We start from the raw sequence: 19139 nt of genomic DNA, 5'->3' as shown, positions 1-19139 counted from the left end.
GCAGCCATCCCAATCACACCCCACACACACAACTGCCACTGGAGGGAGCTCCAGCCTGAAAGGAAAGAAAAAAACAACTGACATTGAAGGGTTCTCGGAAGCAATTTTCTTCCAAATCCTATAGGAAGGGGGCAGGTGGGAGGGTACGTAAGAATGTGAGGTGAGATGGACCACATACATCGATCGTTATGGTGAGTACATAACTACCTGACGCTCTAGTCCATTACTGGCCCCCCGGTCTGATCTATGCTTTCCCTCCGTTTCCTCTGTTACCAAGAGTGATTCAGAAAGCCATATCCTTGGGAAGCAGGATGATTCTAATTGCTCCACACTGGCCTCGACAAGTATGGTTCCCCTTTCTTCAGCAGTACGCAGTGGACGGCCCTTGGACTCTGGACCCAGTGCCAGACCTAGTGATTCATATGTCAGGACAGCTCCACCCCTCCCTGCGAACCCTCAGGTTGACAACCTGGCTGCTCCACTTTGATCACTAGTTAGATGACATTCCTTTTCACCTGAGGTGGTACACATCTTGTCTTCGTCTCATAAGTCTTCCAACAGAAGGATTTATTCCAGCAAGTGGAAGAGATTCTCCATTTGGGCTCAGGCCCAAGGTTTGGACCCCTTCACAGCCCCAATTCCATCGGTCTTAGACTTTTTAGCCATGCTTTTCCGACAGGGCTCCGCGCCTGCTACCATTAAGGTGCAGCTGGCTGCAATTTCCAACTTTCATACATCTTATGAGCCTTCTCTTATGGGCCATAAACTTTGTAAGGCATTCTTGAAAGGTGCCTGGTTACTTCGCCCTCCGGTTTCAGAACCTGTCATGCCATGGGATCTAAACTTTGTGTTACAAGCCATCACTTCACCGCCCTTTGAACCGGCTGCCACCTGTGAATTAAAATTTCTAGCTTAGAAGACGGCTTTCCTGATAGCCATTACATCAGCCAGAAGAGTATCAGAGATTCAAGCCTTGTCCATTAAGCCTCTGTATTTGACCTTCCATAAGGACAGAGTTTCCCTGAGACTTAACCCGTCCTTCCTTCCGAAGGTGTCATCCACCGTTAATCTGCATCAGTCTATCGAGTTACCAGTGTTCTTTCCGAACTTTTCCAATAAAGCAGAGTTTAGGTTTCTCCAGTTGGATGTGCACAGACAACTAAGATTCTACTTACACAGGACTAAGCATATTAGGAAGTCTGATCAACTGTTTGTGTCCTTCTCAGAAAACAGAACAGGTTGTCCTATTTCCAAGAGCACAATTTCTAAATGGATCAAAGATTGTATTTCCTTTATCTTTTTGTCAGCAGGCAGAAATTTACCTTTTCCCGTTAAAGCTCATTCTACCAGGGCAGTGTCTACATCAATAGCACACCATGCTAGGCTTTCATTGGATGATATTTGTGCTGCGGCCACTTGGGCTTCTCCGCACACCTTTATTACTCATTACAAGTTGGGCTTGGCTTCTAGGGGCCGGGCTACCTTTGGTTCCATGGTTCTTTGGAGTATTTTCCTATGAGCCGCCCAGGATAGAGGTGCTGGGGACGCTGTCCCGTGAGTAAAGAATGTAGGTGAGATAGGACCACATAACATCAGGTAGTTATGTACTCACCATAACGATCGATGTATGTGGTCCATCTCGCCTCACATTCTTACGTACCCTCCCACCTGCCCCCTTCCTATAGGATTTGGAAGAAAATTGCTTCCGAGAACCCTTCAATGTCAGTTGTTTTTTTCTTTCCTTTCAGGCTGGAGCTCCCTCCAGTGGCAGTTGTGTGTGTGGGGTGTGATTGGGATGGCTGCAAACTAAATCTGGGGCTAGGCGCATCTTGGGATACTGGGTTAGCCCAGCCAATTAGAGACTTCGTGCTAGAAAATAAGTTGGCCGAGTCGGAGCCGATTCTCGGCTCCGAACCTGTGAGTAAAGAATGTGAGGCGAGATGGACCACATACATCGATCGTTATGGTGCATACATAACTACCTGTTTTTTTCTGCAGTTTGTGAGTGTTGTATGTATTGTATATGTTGTGTTTGCGTATGTCTGTCTGTCTGTCACATGACGTTTATGTTAGGGTGTTCATTTTAGCAATACCCACTAGCAAACTAACTTGACTCTTACTTAAAGATCTAATATATAAAAAATGTTTAAACAGTCTTACACTAAACTGGAATCCTATCCTGATAGGATTCTTCTGCCTTAATTATATTGCTTTTCCAGTCCCCCATCACTAAATGTGATAAATTGGCTATCATGGAGTGCTTCACTGATCATTGGTCTTTCCCAGTTGTTGTTGTTGTTGTTGTTGTTGTTTCTTTCGGCTTTTCCCGGTTAGGGGTCGCCACAGAGGAACTCCGGTCCGCTAATGATTGGCAGTTGATTTTTACGTGCCGAGTTGCCAGCCCTGACGCAAGTTCACTATATAATTACCGTCCTCTGCATCTTGTCAGGCAACCATTTTCTGTTGAGTTTTATTTTCCAACCTTTGTAGCACTTTGCAAGCCAGCATTTTATGAGGAAGAGACAAGTGGGAGTTGCTTATCTGTATGAATTTACTGTCTGAAATGATGCAGAGTTGTTTTTCTTAGGAAGCTGCAAAATTACATTATCTGCATTTAAAAAATAATCCATAGCAAGATTATTCAAACACTGAAAGCATCAACACAACTAGCTACCTATTTTGGCTAACAGTGAACACTGGTATTAGATCACAAAGTTTTATCTTTCTTCATATGGAGCTTCACTTCAAAATTGCTAGTTTTGTTTTTCTTTTTCTCACTATGGATAGTACTGTTTACAAATCTGTCTTATTTTTCTGCTTCCTTAGCTGGCATCTTCTGTTTGCGACATTACCAGTAAAGCAGATTATTTGTTTCTACCAAGCTGTTGCAGATTATTCCATTTTCACATAAAGTACCTTCTACCCCTGGCTCATGAGGTTGCATTCCTTCTAAGCAAGGGCACAGGGGAGAGGACACCAATCTCAAAACCTGTGGAAGATGATTGCAGTTTTTTTTTTTTTTCACAAAAGTTAATTAGAGGCATCTGATCTATCTTGCTGTCTTTCCATATCACTGTTGCAGTACTGTTTACAATAGGGATCCCCTGCCAAAGGTAGCCCAATATCCAGCCAGTATAGCAAAGCCTTTATAGGATGTTCATCGTGCATACAGCTGCAGTCATTATAGATGGGTTATCCTGCCGTCAGGCGGGTCCTCGGTTGGCCGAATTCCAAAGTCTAGGTCCGGCGTCGGTTGTCGTCGCTTCTTCCCTGACGTCAGTGCGGCAGGGGTATAAAAGAGGCAGCCGACGCCATTTTCTTCAGTCTTTCTTGCCGCGCGGTGCCCGAAGCAGAAGCAGTTCACTAGTGCCGGTCAGCCAGCTCCTGAGATTTACGAAAGTATTTCAGCCGAAGTCTTCTTGAAAACTAAGTACCCCATTGGGGAAACTTTTCTTGCCTCAGACCAATGTCAGACAAAGTTAATAATTGCATTTCATGTGGGAAGCAAATACCGCATAAGGATTTCCACTCTTTCTGTATACCTTGCTTAGGCCCAGACCACGACGTCTCGGCCTGCCGTTTTTGTGCTAGATTCAACAATGCACTATTAAACGCCGGGCGGAGTTTGCCCTTCACTATTCTGGCAAAAAATTTAATTATATTATGTCGTCGGATACTCCGACTCCAGTTTTGAGCAAAAGACGCAAAGATAAGGACTGACATACGAGGTCCGCACCGTCTACTGAGACCACGCTAAGGCCGACTACCAGTTCTCTGGTTCTCAGCGAGGCGCCTACGCAGCCCCTGAGTACCGATGACACTACATTACCAGTGTCTTCAGTACCTGAGGTCGCAGGCTCCTCGGTCCCTATTCCTACTGCAGATACCGACGCCACTCTTGGCGGGGAAACTCAGAATTTAGACAGGCCTGCCATTTCTCAAGGTGTCTTCAGGCCTTCCTCCTTCTCTATTAAAGCTTTCACTAAATCTAAAGCAGCCATGAAAACCAAAAAACAGGGTTCTCAGACCCCCTCTCAAGGCCCCATGCCTAAAAAGCAGATGCTTAAAATGGCTGAGGATTTGATTACTCTTATCAGGGGTTCTCAACCCCCCCCTCTGACAAAAGGCCCAGATTAGAGAAAGACTACCCTTCCTCAGATCAAGCTTCTATTACCTCAGAATAATCTGAGGACCAGGATTATGCCTATTCTCCATTCGAAGACTCTGATGCAGTGGAGTCTATTCCATCGGTCTCCCCCCCCCCCCGAGGACTACTCTTTTGGGGAAACCCTGCATACATTGAGGGAACACTTTCACTGGGAAGGCCAAGATTACTCAGATTCCAAGAAAAGGCTCAGGGAATTTCTTCTGCTCCCCCAGCATAGGCCCCTGGCTATCCTTCCTGTTTTAGATATATTGTATGATGTGTACACAGAAGCCAGCCTTAATCCAGATTCTTTGCCTCCAGCTCCTGTTAAACCAGACAGGTATTACCGGGTTCCTGATTCTCACCAGTTCCTATACAAAAGCCATACTGCTGACCCAGAAACCATTTCACAGGGTCCCAAGGGAATTAAGGCCTCTACTGCTAAAAACCCATTATCTTCAGAGAGAGATTCCAGAGCTTTAGAAGGGTGGGGGGAAAAGATGTACACCTCGGCCACTTTAACCATGAGGGCATTAAACTGTCAGTTCCATATGTTAAAGTATCAACAGTTTTTGATATCTCAGTTGAAAAGCAAAATGACACAACCAGAACAACCAGATTTAAAAGAGTTGCAGGATTTGTTGCATGGTGCAGAGCAAGTGGGTAAACATACCTTGCAGTGTGGTTTTGATGCTTTAGAGGCCTCATGTAGAGCTGCTATTACGGGGTCTGTTATACGTAGGCATGCTTGGCTTAAAGAGCAAACCTTACCAGATCATGTCAAAGCTAAATTATTAGATGCACCTCTTCAAAAAGATGTATTGTTTGGTGTTAAAGCTGAGGAGGTACTAAAGAAAATGGAGGAAAAAGCGAAATCAATGCAAACAGTGAAAGATTTCTTGCAGGTACAACCTCCACGTTTCAGCAGAAACTGGCCTTCAAAAAAAATTGGTCCTTTCCAGCCACGGGCAGACCTCAAAGGGGCAGATACAGACGCCCAAGGGGTAGAGGGCAACCTCAAGGATCTTTCAGAGCCAGACAGTGGCAAGCACCAACCCCAAGAGGTGGAGAAGATAGATCACAGTCATTTAGAAAACAGACAAAATGACTTCCCCCTACACCTGCCAAGCAAAGCTTTAATGGCAGCACCTTTGGGAGGAAAACTGGCATTATTCTCAAAAAATTGGCATATTGTTACAAAAGACAAATGGATTCTGGACATTATAGACGGAGGCTACATGTTCCACTTTCACACCCTTTCAAAAATGAGAGGCATGCCAAACCTGCCACAAAATCAAAGGGCAGAGGCACAGAAACAAATTTCAGCTCTCATGGACGTGAAAGTGATTCAAGAGGTACCTGCAAAAGAACAAGGTCAAGGGTTTTATTCCAGACTATTCCTGGTACCAAAGAAAGACAAAGATTGGAGACCTATCTTAGACCTATCCATCCTAAACACATATCTACAGGTGCCAAAATTCAAGATGCTCACATTACAGCAGCTTCTTCCCAAGCTGGGCAAGGAGTCCTGGCTAGTAACATTGGACCTCAAGGAGGCATACCTGCATGTCCCTATCAGACAAGATTGCAGAAGATACCTCAGATTTCTTGCAGGTTCAACCCATTACCAATTCTCTGCATTGCCCTTTGGCTTATCTACTGCGCCCAGAGTGTTTACAAAATGCCTGGCATCAGTAATCGCCTTCTGCAGACTACAAGGGATACAAATCTACCCATATCTGGACGACTGCCTGATCCAAGTGGACAGCAAGGACATACTACTGCAGCACCTGGCGTTTGTAATAAAACTGTTGAACTTCCTGGGATACACAGTCAACAAAAAGAAATCAAAACTAATACCCTCTCAGCAGATAATTTTCCTGGGTGCCAGCTTGAATACAACCACCCAGATGGCCTACCTCACGCCAGACAAACAAGGGCAACTGTCTCAATACTTCAGCAAAATGGCAACTTTCACCAGGCTAACTGCAAGGAAAGTCCTGCAGGCTCTGGGATTCATGGCATCTTGCATCCTACTAATCCCATGTGCAAAGCTGCATGTGAGGAAACTTTAGTGGTACCTAAAAAACGTATGGTCTCAACACAGCCACAGCTTGGAAACAATTATACCACTCATTCCATGCCTTCAAAAGGAATTTTTGTGGTGGGCTCAAGCTTGCCAAAGAAACATAGGCCTCCCTTTCTGTGTACCTCAAGCAACTCAAATCATCACAACAGACGCCTCAGACTATGCCTGGGGAGCACACATGACAGATCAGTGCATTCAGGGAAAATGGTCCCGAAAAGAGAAGCACCTACACATCAACCAAAAGGAAATGCTAGCCGTGCAAAATGCTATTATGACCTTCAAAGACCTACTGCATCCAGGCCAGCTATTGATAAGGACAGACAACACCACAGTGATGTGGTACATAAACAAACAGGGGGGAACTCATTCATACCCCTGTGCAGGCAAGCCATGACCCTATGGAACACAGCACTGGAATTGCAAATTCAACTACAGGCACAATTCCTGCCAGGGAAGGAAAACACACTGGCAGACAACCTAAGCAGAAATATGACAGATCCACATGAATGGAAGTTGCATCCTCAAGTTTTCACAAAGATAACTCAGGCATGGGGACAGCCAGACATAGATCTCTTTGCTACCCACAGAAATTACCAGTTGGAAAAATTTTGTTCAAGGACCTATCATCCACAGGCCTGGAAAGTGGATGCACTTTCTTTCAATTGGACAACATTGACAGTCTATGCCTTCCCGCCTCTTCCTCTGCTGCCCAAAGTTCTATTAAAAGGCAGAGCAGAGAGGCCGAAAATGATTCTCATTGCTCCAGACTGGCCAAGACAACACTGGTATCCGCTCCTGAAGAGCCTGACACATTCCGCACCATGGATCCTACCTCTGGTCCCTATTCTGTTGTCCCAGCACAACTACAAAACCCTTCACAGCCAGCTCAAAACTCTAAATCTGGCTGCATGGAGAATTCCTTGATTTCCCAACAGACTCTCCTCTCCAAGAAGGTGCAGGATGTCATCTTGGAGGCCAGAAGAACTTCTACTAGAAAAGCCTACTCCGCCAAATGGAAACGATTTTGTGCCTGGAATCAAGAAAAGGGCCAGAATCCTTGGGTAATAAGTATACCTCAAATTTTACAGTACCTAGCTGAGATGTTAAACAGTGGACTTTCCTTCTCCTCCATCAAGATCCACGCTTCAGCCATTTCTGCACAATACAACACAGATCCTCCTTTATTTTCTCATCCTCTCTTAAGGCAGTTCCTCAGAGGGGCAAAGAATATAAAACCCCCAAGGAAACCACCAGTCCCTGCTTGGGACCTCAACTTCGTATTGGAAAAGCTGACCCTTCCTCCCTTCGAGCCAGCTTCTTCAACAGAACTACAATACTTGTCATGGAAAACAGCCTTTCTTCTGGCTATCACCTCAGCACGCAGGGTTTCAGAGCTACAGGCCCTCATGGCTGTGCAACCATTCATCATTTTCCATCAGGACAGAGTTTCCTTATGAACCAACCCTACCTTTATGCCAAAGGTAGTATCCAGTGTAGATTTGAATCAGACTATTCACTTACCTACCTTTTATCCTAATCCACAAAACAAAGGGGAAAGACTACTACATTCCTTGGGCATTCACAGACAACTTCGTTACTATTTGGACAGGACAAAGCCATTCAGGAAATCCGAGCAACTCTTTGTGTCCTATGCTACAGGTGCTCAAGGAAAGGCTATTTCCAAACAGACAATTTCAAAATGGATAGCCCACTGCATACGCTTTTGTTACTCATTTCATGGAAAAACTGTGCCTGCATGCATCAGATCCCACTCCACCAGGGCCACAGCTACCTTTGCAGCCTTCCTCAGGGGGGTCCCTACCAAGGACATTTTGGAAGCAGCCACTTGGAGTTCAGTGCACACTTTCTCCAAGCACTATCACCTTCCACTATTCTCTAAATCTAGAGCGGGTTTTGCCACAGCAGTCTTCCGGGGCATCCTCGCTCCTCCTAGTTCCACTTAGTGCCTACCACCCCTACTTAGCTTTGGGATTCTTCCCATCTGTAATGACTGCAGCTGTATGCACGATGAACATAGTACAGTTTTGTACCTACCATAAATGTAGATGTTCGAGTGCTCATACAGCTGCAGTCCAGGTTACCCCCCCCCCTCCGTCCCCTCTTAGGACAGGCCTTATGGCAAACACCTTATCATACAACCTATTTGGGGTATTCTCTTATGGTGTATTTGCTTGCAACTACTGTTTTTTGATTATTCTTTATTGCATGCTTGCATAAATTTATGTTTTGCCTTCCTTCTGGGGGCATCTGACATCTGGGGCAAGAAAAACTGAAGAAAATGGCATCGGCTGCCTCTTTTATACCCCTGCCGCACTGACGTCAGGGAAGAAGCGACGATAACCGACGCCGGACCTAGACTTTGGAATTCGGCCGACCGAGGACCCGCCTGACGGCAGGATAACCCATCTGTAATGACTGCAGCTGTATGAGCACTCGAACATCTACATTTATGGTAGGTACAAAACTGTACTTTCATAGGTAGGTACTAGGCTATTGGCCCTAGGGCCTATATAAGCCTAGCAAAAAAGGTACCCTGGCTTTTGCCACCCAAGAAAATTATTTTCCTGTGCCCCTGTCGAGCAGAGCCACAGAAGTGATCCCTTTAGGTTGTAATAGGTACGCTGTACGTCACATGTATGCTCCCTGTGCACAGCATGAGGCATAAATGTAACTTATGGATGTACCCTTCTCAGAACTTCTTTGTCATCAGTCTGAATGCCATTTTTGATAATCTGTCTGAGCACTTCTTCATCTGTTGGTTACCTAGCTGCTTTTCAGATAAGTGCTCCTTTATGTGTTTTCTTCTTCTTACCTTATGTTGTGGTTGTTGGCTTCATGTCATCCAGAAAGAAGAAATGGCAGTGCTGGAAACAGATTCCCCATAAGGATCATCATGACCAGTGTTTATTTTGCTTAGTTGCTTCTCACAACCATATGTCTTGTCCCATTTGTCAGGTGTTTCTTCCAAAAACTTTGTGTAGTCGTCTCTCTTCTTTAGCAATCTGCTAAGAAAACTAATGTCTTAAATTATTGGCTAAGGGGACTAAGGAGGAATCTTCCCAGCCTGAGGGTCAAACATCTGTGAAGAAGAATGCTCTGTCAGATTCTTCAGCTGTACTGCCTCCACTGGATCTGTCTTTCTCGAGGTTAGTGAAAGCCCAGAGGACCGCCTGGTTTCTCAGTTGGATTCCTCTGCCACAACCATTTTGCATACCGGCATAGATCCAGCTTATCACACTTCCTTGGAGGCCTTGCAGATGTCCACTTTGGATGTTCAGGGGAAACCACGGCTGATTATTACCGAAGAGCCTCTCAGGCTCCTGACTCACTGCCCCCTCCGCCAAAAAAAAAATGATAGGTTTTATAAGGTGCCCGAAGATTGCACATTCCTTTGTATATGTCCATGTGGTGACCCTTCTGTAGTTTCTGTAGCTTCTAATAAGCCATCTAAACTTTTGCCTTCTACAAAGCTGCATATAACCAGGTATGTTCTCTCTCTCTCAGGCCTGTCAGATTATTTCTGATCTTCCTCACTTTGAGGGGAAGACTTCAGCTCTTTCTTTGTTAGGGACTTCTTCTCAGGTTGCTCTTCATTTAATTAAATACAGCTGATGCATCATCCTAGAGCTGCTGCTTTTGGTTCAGTGTTGAGGAGATATTCCTGGCTTTAACTCTAGCCTTCCTGATCATATCAAGGCTACGCTGATGGACGCTGCTCTAGATAACATATTTTTGGTGCTGCTGATGAGCTAAGTCCCTTCAGGAAAACAGTAAGGCTTTAAAGGATTTGAAACATATTTTTGTCTCAACTGTTGCTAAGTTTCAAAGGAATTACCCTAATAAACCTGCCTTTTTCCGTATACAGTTTCACCCTCTCCCCAAAGGTAAGAAGGGCTCCTCCTGCTAAGTCTACTCAAACTCCTACTGTTTAGAAGCCTCCTTTTCCAGACAGGCCAGATGCTGTCTGACTATCCTTGCCCCTCTCTTCTCAGTCACAGTCCTCTCCTTTTGTCTTTCCTTGTCCCTTCCAGTTTGGTTACAGACCACTCAGAATTCTGGGTTCTATCCATAATTTGCCAAGAGTATTTTATGGTTTGGAAATACCCCCCCCCCTTTTTTTTAAGAGGGGCATCTCTCAGTCTCCTTAAGAACAGCTGCCTTTCTTTCCAGAGATGCTTCAGGACCTGTTGTCTCAAGGAACAATTGAAAAAGTTCAATTTTTTCAAAGGGGAAGGAGTTTTACTCCAGAAAGTTTCTGGTCCCAAGGAGAGAAGGCACCTGGAGATCCATTCTGGTTCTCTCTCACCAAAACACCTTTTTGAAGGTTCCTTCCTTTTGGGTGCTATCCCTTCAAACTTTATTTTCTGTTCTACCTCAGGCTTTTCTAGTTTCTCTGGCTCTCAAGGATGCCTGTCTCCATATCTCTATTCATACCCTTTTCAGGAAGTTTTTATGTTTCTCTGTGTTACTTCCTTGCATTTTCAGTACTCTGCTTTGTCCTTTGCCCTCTCTACTGCCCCAAGAGTCTTCACCAAATGCCTCATTCCTGTAATTAATTATTTATTTATTTATTTATTTTTTTTGCAGATTGAGGGGAGTACAGATTCTTCCTTATTTGGATGACCTGCTTATTCAGGCTTCCTCTCCGTAGACCTTACTTCAACATCTTCACATTACTGTTTGTCTCTTACAAAGCCTAGGGTTTACATTACATTTCCAAAAGTCATTCCTGACTCCTTCTCAGGATCTTGTTTTTCTAGCGTGCAGGCTCCAGACTATTCCAGTGCTGGCATCTGTGACTCCTCCCAGGGCTTTAACTCTGATTGCATTCTTTTATTCCCTTCTTCCCTTGGACTCCATTACAGACAGTGAGATTCTAAGGGCTTTGGTTTACATGGCTTCCACCATCCCTATGCTTCATCTGGCCAGGCTTCATATGAGAAATCTTCAGTGGTTCCTGAAGTCACTCTGGTTTCAATATTCTCATCCTTTAGATTTCCTTTCTTCTATGCCTCGAGCTGAAACTTCAGTGGTGGATTCATCAGTTGTCCCTCAAACCAGGGCTTCCTTTTCAACCTTCAGTGCCCACTCAGGAACTCTTTACTAATGACTCAGTCGCAGTATGGGAGGCCTCCTTTGGAAATCTGAAAGTGCAGGGCCTTTGGTCTCTTCCTCAAACAAAGAACGACATCAGTATCAAAGAGATGAGAGCTCTTTTACTGACTCTGCATGCTTTTCATTCTCTTTTTCTTCCAGGGCTCCTAAAAATTTTCACAAAAATGCCACAGTGATGTGGTACATCAACAAGCAAGGGGGAACAAGATTTTATCTCCTGTGCAGACCAGCTCTTCAGGTTTGGGATCTAGCTGTCCAATTTCAGGTGACTCTTCAGGCGGTTTGCATTCCCTCAGATCATAACATTGTGGCAGATACTCTGAGCAGGTCCATAACACAAACTCACAAAAGGGTGCTTCTCAGAGATGTGTTTCTGGACATTGTTTACCAGTGGGGTACTCATGAAGAGGATTTTTTACCTCCCCTCTGAACAGACAGCTTCCGCTCTTTTGCACCAGATTCCCATGTCCTCTGGCTTGTAAGGTGGATGCCCAATCTTTTTCTTGGACAGGGATGTTTCTTTATGCCTTCCTTCCCCTTCCTCTCATGCTGAGAGTCCTGTTCATGATAGAACAAGATGCTTCCAAATTCTATCTTTTGACTCCCTTTTCACCCAGACAGCATTGGTTCCCCCCTCTTTGGCATTTAGCAAAGAGTAGTCATCACAAGTTACCTCACAGGGTGGAGACAAGAATGATGAAAACCCATTCTGCTTAGTCATAAGTTTAATGAATAAAAACAATCCAATCCATGTTGTTTAGCGCTTTCATTCCTAATGGAACTTCATCAAAACAAATAATAACCTTATCATTCTAACTTTTAAACTCTGATGAACCAATGGAAAACCAAGGTGTAGTCACATGACATGTGTGACATCGGTTCCCCTTCACAAGATCGAATATATGAATACTCGAAACACATAAGCCCGAGCCCAAAATCTCGAGTATTCATATACTTGAGATTGTGAAGGGGCACAAAAGGAAAGTAAAAATCACTTTTTCTAAAGTTTTTGCAGGGCTTTGCCCCCACACCCCCCTACTTAAATATACCAACTCCGAGATCGCACTACAGCAAAGGAGATGGAAATGTACCATTATGTGCTATATGCATAAACGCACAATGAGACACTTTCCATTTCTCCACTGAAGTGCGGTCATGAAACCTGCACATTAAGGAAGGAACAGTACTCAGCCCCCTACAAAAAGGTAAGTAAAACCCTTAATCTAATTTTTTACACTTCCCGTTCACAATTTCGAGTTACTGAAACTCGAGATTTTGAACTCGATCTTATGAGTTTTGAGCTTCCAGTAATTTCAATCTTGTGAAGGAGAACCGTGACATCACGACCACATTAAAAACACACAAAAAAGTACAAATTCTAAAACCTATTCGACATAGTTTTTTATATATAATTTTTACGTTTAAGAACAGATGCAATATTATAACCATTGTTTAAGCGAAGTGGCAGTAAAGCATTTAATCGGATTTGCCATTTCAGGTCATGTAATAAAAGATGTTCGACTACAGTTCTTCCCTGGAGATCCTTTTTAACCTGTTGAATAATAAGGAAACCAATTTTATGTGTAGAATGCACTTTAATATCCCTATAAAAGGGTGTTAGTAGTTTTTTGCTGTCTTATATCCAATGTATGTTTGTAAATCTGATCCCTAAACCTACGAGAGGTCTTACCAACATAAAAAGCTGGACAATCCTGGCATTGAGCTAAGTAAACCACTTGAGTGGAAGTGCAGTAAAAATGGCCATCCACTCTGAATCTTTCTGCCCCAACAACAAAACTCTCACATTCAATAATAAACTTGCTTTGGGGACAGTGGCCACACATACATACCTCTCCTAACATCCCTTCCTTTGGACGAGTGTATTCAGTAAGTTGTTTTAAAGACCTATCTTTCCTATAAACAATCAATGGTCTAACACCCAACTTATCCTTTAACTGAGAATCAAACATAGGTAGTGGCCAATTCATGTGTATAACGGCAGCTATATCAGGGCTATCTAAATTATAAGTAGTAATGAATGAATATCTTAAGGATATTAATGGTAGACTCCCTGATTGTGAATGAACTTGAATAACTGCCGTGTCACTATGTTTTGCTGGCAATAATGGGGAATATATACCCAAGTTTCTCTTGGCAGTAACTTCTAACTTTACATCATGTAACAATCCCTTCTGGTAACCTCTATGGACAAACATGGTAATCAGTTTGTCTACTTCCAACAAAAAACTATCAGTATCTGTAACATGTCATGTGACCTTTGTTTTCCATTGGTTCATCAGAGTTTAAAAGTTAGAATGATATGGTTATTATTTGTTCTGATGAAGTTCCATTAGGAATGAAAGCGCTAAACATTGTTTTTGTCTTCAGTTTATTGGTCTGTTTTTCTTTGGAGGTATACCTCACAGGGTGGACCTACTCACACAAGGCAAAGGATCTCTCTTCCATCCTCACCTGTCCACTCTTCAACTGATATTGTGGGTGATAGGGTTCTGATCCCGTTTAGGCACCTTTTTTTCTGAGGATGTGGTTTGGGTCCTGCAGGAGGCCAGGAAATCCACCACCAGAAAATCTTATTTATTTAAATGGAAGAGATTTTTCTGGCTGGTGTCTTTCTCATAACCTGGATCCACTTACTGTGGAAGTTCCTTTGGTTCTCTCATATTTGTGCAAACTGCTCAGTGCTGGCTTGGTGTACTCTTCTGTTAAAGCCCACCTGTCAGCTATTTCTGCTTGTCTACCTTTGACTCCCCCTTTGGCTTCTAGATTCGAGATCAAAGAATTTCTTAAAGGCGTCCTTCACATTAGGCCTCCCAGGAAGCCTATTCCTCCTTTCTGGGACCTTGATTTTGTTTTGAAGAAAAATGACTCTGGCTCTTTTGAGCCTGCAACTTTAAGCTTCCATGCAACATTGCTCTTGGAAGACTGTTCTTCTTTTGGCCGTCACCTCAGCCAGATGGGTGTCTGAGGTGCAAGCGCTCATTGCTGTTCCTCCTTTTCTTGTTTTTTTTAGGGACAAGCTTTTATTTTCCTACTAATTTTTTTTTTTTGCCCAGGGTGGTTAATGAGTTGTCTCTTAATCAGTCTGTTGATTTGTCCACTTTTTTCTCTTCTCCACGATCTACTAGTGAAAAGGTTCTTCACAGCTTGGATTTGCATACACAACTCCTATTTTATTTGGACAAAATTAAGCCCATTTGTAAGTCTGAGCAACTTTTTATTTCCTTTCATCCTAAGTCTTTAGGTTTGGCTGTTTCCAAGTAAACCATTTCTTCATTGATACCTAAAGTCATTTCCTTTTGTTATTCCTTTTATGGAAAAAGCCTTCCTTCTTCTATTAAGGCTCATTCTAGCTATGGCTTCTTCTGGTGCTTTTTTGGTTTGGATACTACTCCTAATTTTGAGGCATCTACTTGGTCTTCTGTGCATACTTTTACTAAGCACTATAAGTTGGATGTTACTTCTAAGGCTAGAGCCACATTTGCCGGGGCTGTCCTACATGCCTTTCTTGAAGGCTCTGCTGGGTCATCCTTCTCTCAACTTTCTTACTGAGCTTTTGTACTTTTCCTATTGTAAAGAATATTGCAGCAGTGATATGGAAGGACATTACAGTTGTCTAAAATCTTATAAGCAAGGTTGTCCTTCTGTTCACTGTTGCAGGTTGGTGCCAATCCTAGTCCAGACTTATTTGGTTTCCCTTTTTGTAGCACGGAGGATAGTTCTGCCAACCACGTCAACCAAGTGCTACTTACTTTTTCATTAGGAAGGCCTTAGTCTCCACCTCTGCCTCCTTTTCTTGAGCAGTTTATGCCTGGTTTCTGAATCCATAATTGTGTCCATGTTTAGAGTTTGAGTAAGTCTTGTGTTTTTTGTTGAGGTCTTAAAACAGGTTAACATGGTCCAATGCACATTACACTGGAAATGTTTTCTCCTTGAGTTACTTCCAAAGCAAATTGACTACTTTTATGCCCATTTGCCAAAGGTCTTAGACTAGTTTCTCTCTGTCTGTCTCAGAGGCTGAGTTGAACTCCCAGGTTAACATGCATTTATCTATCTTTCCCTTTCACATGAAAGAGGAAGGAGCATTTCTTGATACAGTCTGATTTGCCAATGACATTTTGTAAGAGCATTCTGTATCTGAGAACCCCCAGTTAGGGACTATTTCCCAAAGTGAGATCTTAATTTTGCTTTGAAGTTCTTTTACTTTATCTATTCCTGCCCATAGAATGCACATCTAGAAAACAAGAAAAAATGTATAGACTATTAGGTGGTTTTGGTCAGAGGCTGTAGACCCCACTAATGGAATTGATTAACATGTACATGGGAAAGAGGCCTAGTAGACATCACCCCTTGTAACGAACATTAGAAAGCCTAGTGTACACAGCATAGTTTAATTAGTAACCGTTTTTCATATACTCAAGTGAAGAAGTCTGTTGAATTGACTGGCTTTGTGCCACAGAAGGTTAAATCCCTGACTCATGTTGGATGATATGCAGCTGAGCAATTACCGAAGCACTGCAAGAGACAAGCCAGATGGGTGGAAATGAGTGGCTAATGCTGGGAGAGAGAGGTGGACTCACATAGGCAGAATGTTATTGCAAGGCTAAGACATGCGCCTGTCAGACAGCACATTTTGCACTTTAACTGGGATTACATGCATGGGTGGAAGCACTCTTTCATCATTCAGACAGTATTGTGAGAAGTATGCCTGTCAGGCTGCCTCAGGGAAGAAGGTGGTTCATTCAAGCAAAAACCTTTGATTTCTACTTGAGTAACAGTAATCCAACATACATAAACAAGCTGAGGTCCCCAGGGAAGTATGGAGCTAATAGTCAGAAGGGATGGGGAGCAAGAGTTATTTTGAAAAATACATATTCTGTTATGTTCTATAAGATACAAAATCATCAGCTGACACATGCTTAGCTGTTTAGTCATTCACATTAAGATTGTTCTAACATATTTTGTTTATTATGCTAGTATTGTTAGAAAGTCAACTTTTCTTACTTGGCTATCTTAATAGGTTTCAAACATGTTGTTTTTTTCCCTTCATTTATGCAGTCTTTCATGATAGAACAGCAGTATGATTATTATTTTATTCATAGTTAAAAAAAAATTATTTTTGTGTGATCATTTGTCTTTGTAAGTGAATCAGATGATGTCTAAGTGTCTCAAGACTGGTTGTATCAGGACTGTACAGAAGATGTACAACATGTGAAATGCTACTTATCTAAAATTACTTTTTTTTCCCTACCCTGTATTTAGCCTTTTGCAGATATTGCCAAGCTGACAGATGTCCAGGAAGGCATTATAGTTCGGTGCATTCAACGACTGAATGAAACTTGCCGAGATGTACGAAATGCAGCCCGGATCATTGGAGATCCTGTCCTGTATGACAAAATGGAGAAATCTTCTAACTTGATCAAAAGGGACATTGTATTCACTGCCAGCCTTTACACGCAATAGCCATCTTGTCTTAAGAACAGTCTCGTATCTTGGAAAATGGAATCTCCTACATTTGGCACTAGGATTTCCATGAAATGCACCCTTCCTTACTCAAACCCCAGTGTACGGTTTAACTGAAACTGTATAATGTGCATCTCATTAAATGGATGCCAATAAATATATTTTTGTTATGCATGTTTACCTAAAGAGGCATGCATTTTTTGAGAACTAAAACTATGGCATCAAGGTTTAATGTGAGTTTTTTCCATGCCGCATCTTATAGATGCATTAAAATCAAAATTGAAAGTGGTATTGTTAATATTTTGAATGATTAACATCTTAATCACTTTTTTCTTTTTTATTTAATTTTACCAATATATGGATGCTTTGACAGTTTTTTTTCTTGCTCTGTTATAACCTATGGGGATGAGTTCTTTAGTTTAGCAGTTTAAATGCTGGACACAGGCCCCCCCTACATTAGAGAAACAAAATTCACTTGAAAGAAAGTGAAAAACTCATTCTTTTATAGAATGTTTTTTGAAAAACAGTATAGTTTGTGTTGCCCCCTTTCTGCACGTTTTGCTGTAAGTTCATAACAGCATGTTATTGTTAAGGTACGTGAGTAGATTACAGAGTGTTTTTTTAATACTCATTGTTTTTGAGATGATGGCTTCCCAGTAAAGGGAACATGCACTGTAGATTTTGAATAAGGCTTAATTTGGATACACACAGTGTTTCTTATTTTGATTCACTATTTATTTGTGAGTGAGTAGTCCTGTGTTTTCATGTTTAAGACTGCATTGCTCTTTTCTTTTCCATTTTTATAGAAAGAAAAAACTGTTTTCATTTGTGTAGCACTGGCAGGACTTCAGAGACAGAACTGCATACATTACATCAGCCAGGTAGACATTCTAGATATTTTGATCAAGTCTCTAGATATAACCAACTTGTTATGTGACTGAGAAATGAATATCAGGAAGTTCCCCAGCAGAACGTCACTCTGCTCTGCTGTCAAAGTGTATCTTGACATCCATTTTGAGAGCAGATAACTTGTTGGTTATGACTGGAGAGCATAATCTTACTTCATTATAGTAGATGAAGATTTAGCTACCTTGACGTACTTTCCTGATGCAGAAAGAAAAACTTTGGAAGTCTGAAGTGTTTTGCAACATTGAACGCTTTCTCACAGGTCACAAGTATGTGTGAACTGCACCTCTTATCTACCAACAGCTTTAGAAGCTGTTAAACATTTCACTGTGCTGTACATTTTTAGTTGGCAGTCAGCCGCATTGGTGCAGCGGTTAGTGTTGCCACCTCACAGCAAGAGGTTCTCCGGTTCGATTCTCAGCTGGAGCTCCTGTGCGGAGTCTGCATGTCCTCCCTGCGGTCCAGTAAGCTTTAAAGACATGCAGGTAGTTGCATGTGTATATGTATGTGCCTTCTGTGAAGTATAGGCACCGGGCTGACATCTCAACACTGTAAAAGACCACTGCCAATCAATCTGCAGACCGTGATCCCAGTCAGGAAAAGCCGAAAGACATTGCTTTGTACGTTTTTAGTTGGCAGTGTGAAGTGTATTACAGCCTTCAAAAATTATCAGAGGTTTCTGACACTGTTCTGTGCTAGCTGCTGTTTCTGCTACAGAGCAAGACTGGCGCTCACCAGCTGTAAAGGTGTACAGCAAAAGTTGCTATGAATTTTTCTGACATCAGAAGAATTCATTACACACACACACACACACACACACACATATATATATATATATATATATATATATATATATATTTTTTTTTTTTTTTTTGCCACAGTATAAGGTCTGATTTCCACATGTTACAAAATGAATCAGAATAAATAAAATGTCCAGTCTCCTAATGTAGAAAAAAAAGTTGTGTGCCATTTAGATTACAAGAATTGTGCTTGTAGTGCTGAAATACTTTTTTGTATAAATTTGTCCATTGATTGACTGCCCCTCTGCCCCTTTTAGTTTATTTTTTTTTTTTCAGGGGCTATCGTATACTGCTGTGATTGCATGGAAGAGAACTAAAGAAGTAAATTCTGACAAACATTATGAAGTGTTATATTGTTATGTTATGTTATGTTATGTTAGGTGGTGGTGTACTGAACTTGGTACAACAGTACAAAACCTCTACTTTCTGTGGTGATAGTCTGTCCGGCTAAGATAAGTGTAGAGTATTTCATTTTAAAATTAATGCTTAAAGTGTATTACTAAATACACAAGTGACTGATATAATTAAGGTAATGTTACAGTTTGGCTGTAGAGCCTTGGTGCCTTAAAGGCATATGATA

General features: G+C 42.2%; 1 protein-coding gene across 1 annotated transcript in view; it reads left to right on the top strand.

Moving 5' to 3' along the window:
- SKIV2L (Ski2 like RNA helicase) overlaps positions 1-18831 on the top strand; it is a 624419-nt gene extending 605588 nt beyond the window's left edge. The window contains exon 29 of the mRNA XM_044083274.1: positions 16653-18831. Within this exon, the coding sequence (XP_043939209.1) occupies positions 16653-16853 (201 nt within the window). The 3' untranslated portion in view covers positions 16854-18831. The remainder of the gene's footprint in view (positions 1-16652) is intronic.
- The last annotated feature ends 308 nt before the right edge of the window (positions 18832-19139 follow it).

The sequence above is a fragment of the Protopterus annectens genome, chromosome 9.part0, assembly GCF_019279795.1.
Source record: "Protopterus annectens isolate FY-2018-M chromosome 9.part0, PAN1.0, whole genome shotgun sequence".
Lineage (NCBI taxonomy): Eukaryota > Metazoa > Chordata > Ceratodontiformes > Protopteridae > Protopterus > Protopterus annectens.
This window is presented reverse-complemented; position numbering and strand designations above follow the sequence as displayed.